Genomic DNA, 1,088 nt, shown 5'->3' on the forward strand with positions numbered 1-1,088 from the left:
AAAAAAAAAAAAAAGAATTTTCTGAGAAGAGGGAGATGTTCTACAGCCATGTGTAGATCTAGAGCACTTGAAATGTGGCTGATGCAACTGAGAAATGAATTTTAACTTTCGTGTGTGTGTGCAGTGCTGGGAACTGAACTCAGGTCCTGAAGCAGCAGCTCTACCACTGAGCTACATCCCCAGCCCGTTTGGTAAAACTTTAATTGATCTAAAATTGAATAGACACATGTGGCCAGTGGTGACCTATTGGTGCAGAACCACCCATTTAAAGATAGGACTGGCCTTAGGCTCAGACACTGATTTATCCTTTATCCTCCTCCACCTCAGACATCCCAGGCACCTGCTCAGGAGTTCATTGATGCTCCGCAGACGCTGGGCCTCACGCTGGGCATCCTCTTGGGCCTGAGCAGCCCCATCCATCTTATCCCGCAGGCGCTGCAGCTGCTCCTCTAGGGCACGCCGCTCACCCTCGCTGTCACTAAGCTGCTTCCGTAGGGTGCACATCAGGTCCTGGCTCGCCTCATAGCGACCACGCATGTCCTGGGGCATGGGGGTCACTGAGTCTGGGGAGCCTACTTACTCTGCTGGTTCCGGGGAAGCACACCAGGCTACAGTGGGACTGGGACTAGGCCGGGGCCTGGCCTGCAGCAGGAGAGGGGGCCTCAGCCCCAAGGACTAGGATTCCACTCCCCTCCTCTGTGGCCTCACCATTCTAAGTCCTCACCTCCCCGGAGTCCCAAGCAACTCCAATCTAGGTCCCCATGAAGTTAACAACGCCTAGACCACTCTTTCCTCTGCTAGTTTCAGACTCCACCAGCAAGGCTTCTCCCTCTGGCCCCCTGGTTCCACCCTCGGAACCTCTCGCTTCCAAGCTCCTCCCACCCCAGCAGACTCCTTCTCCCAGGGTCCTGGCTCCCCCAGGACTCTGGTTCTGCCCCACCTCCTCCCTTCCCAGGCTTCACCCCACTTCACCCCACTGTGGGCTCCAATTCTGCCCCAGAGCTCTCAGACATCTCCTTGACACCTGGACTTCCAGGTCTGCTTACTGGCCCCGCCCCCAGGCCTACGGTCCCGCCCCGGGCTGTGGT

The 1,088-nt window shown here is 56.7% G+C and overlaps 1 protein-coding gene across 15 annotated transcripts in view; it reads right to left on the reverse strand.

Moving 5' to 3' along the window:
- The window catches only part of Crocc (ciliary rootlet coiled-coil, rootletin), a 46,232-nt gene that overhangs the window by 25,549 nt on the left and 19,595 nt on the right, over nucleotides 1–1,088 (reverse strand). For all 15 annotated transcript variants that reach the window (XM_048816250.1, XM_048816249.1, XM_048816247.1 and 12 more), the window contains one exon: nucleotides 341–540. In XM_048816250.1, the coding sequence (XP_048672207.1) occupies nucleotides 341–540 (200 nt within the window). The remainder of the gene's footprint in view (nucleotides 1–340; nucleotides 541–1,088) is intronic.

This window comes from Marmota marmota, unplaced genomic scaffold (assembly GCF_001458135.2).
Source record: "Marmota marmota marmota unplaced genomic scaffold, marMar, whole genome shotgun sequence".
In the NCBI taxonomy this organism is placed as follows: Eukaryota; Metazoa; Chordata; class Mammalia; order Rodentia; family Sciuridae; genus Marmota; species Marmota marmota.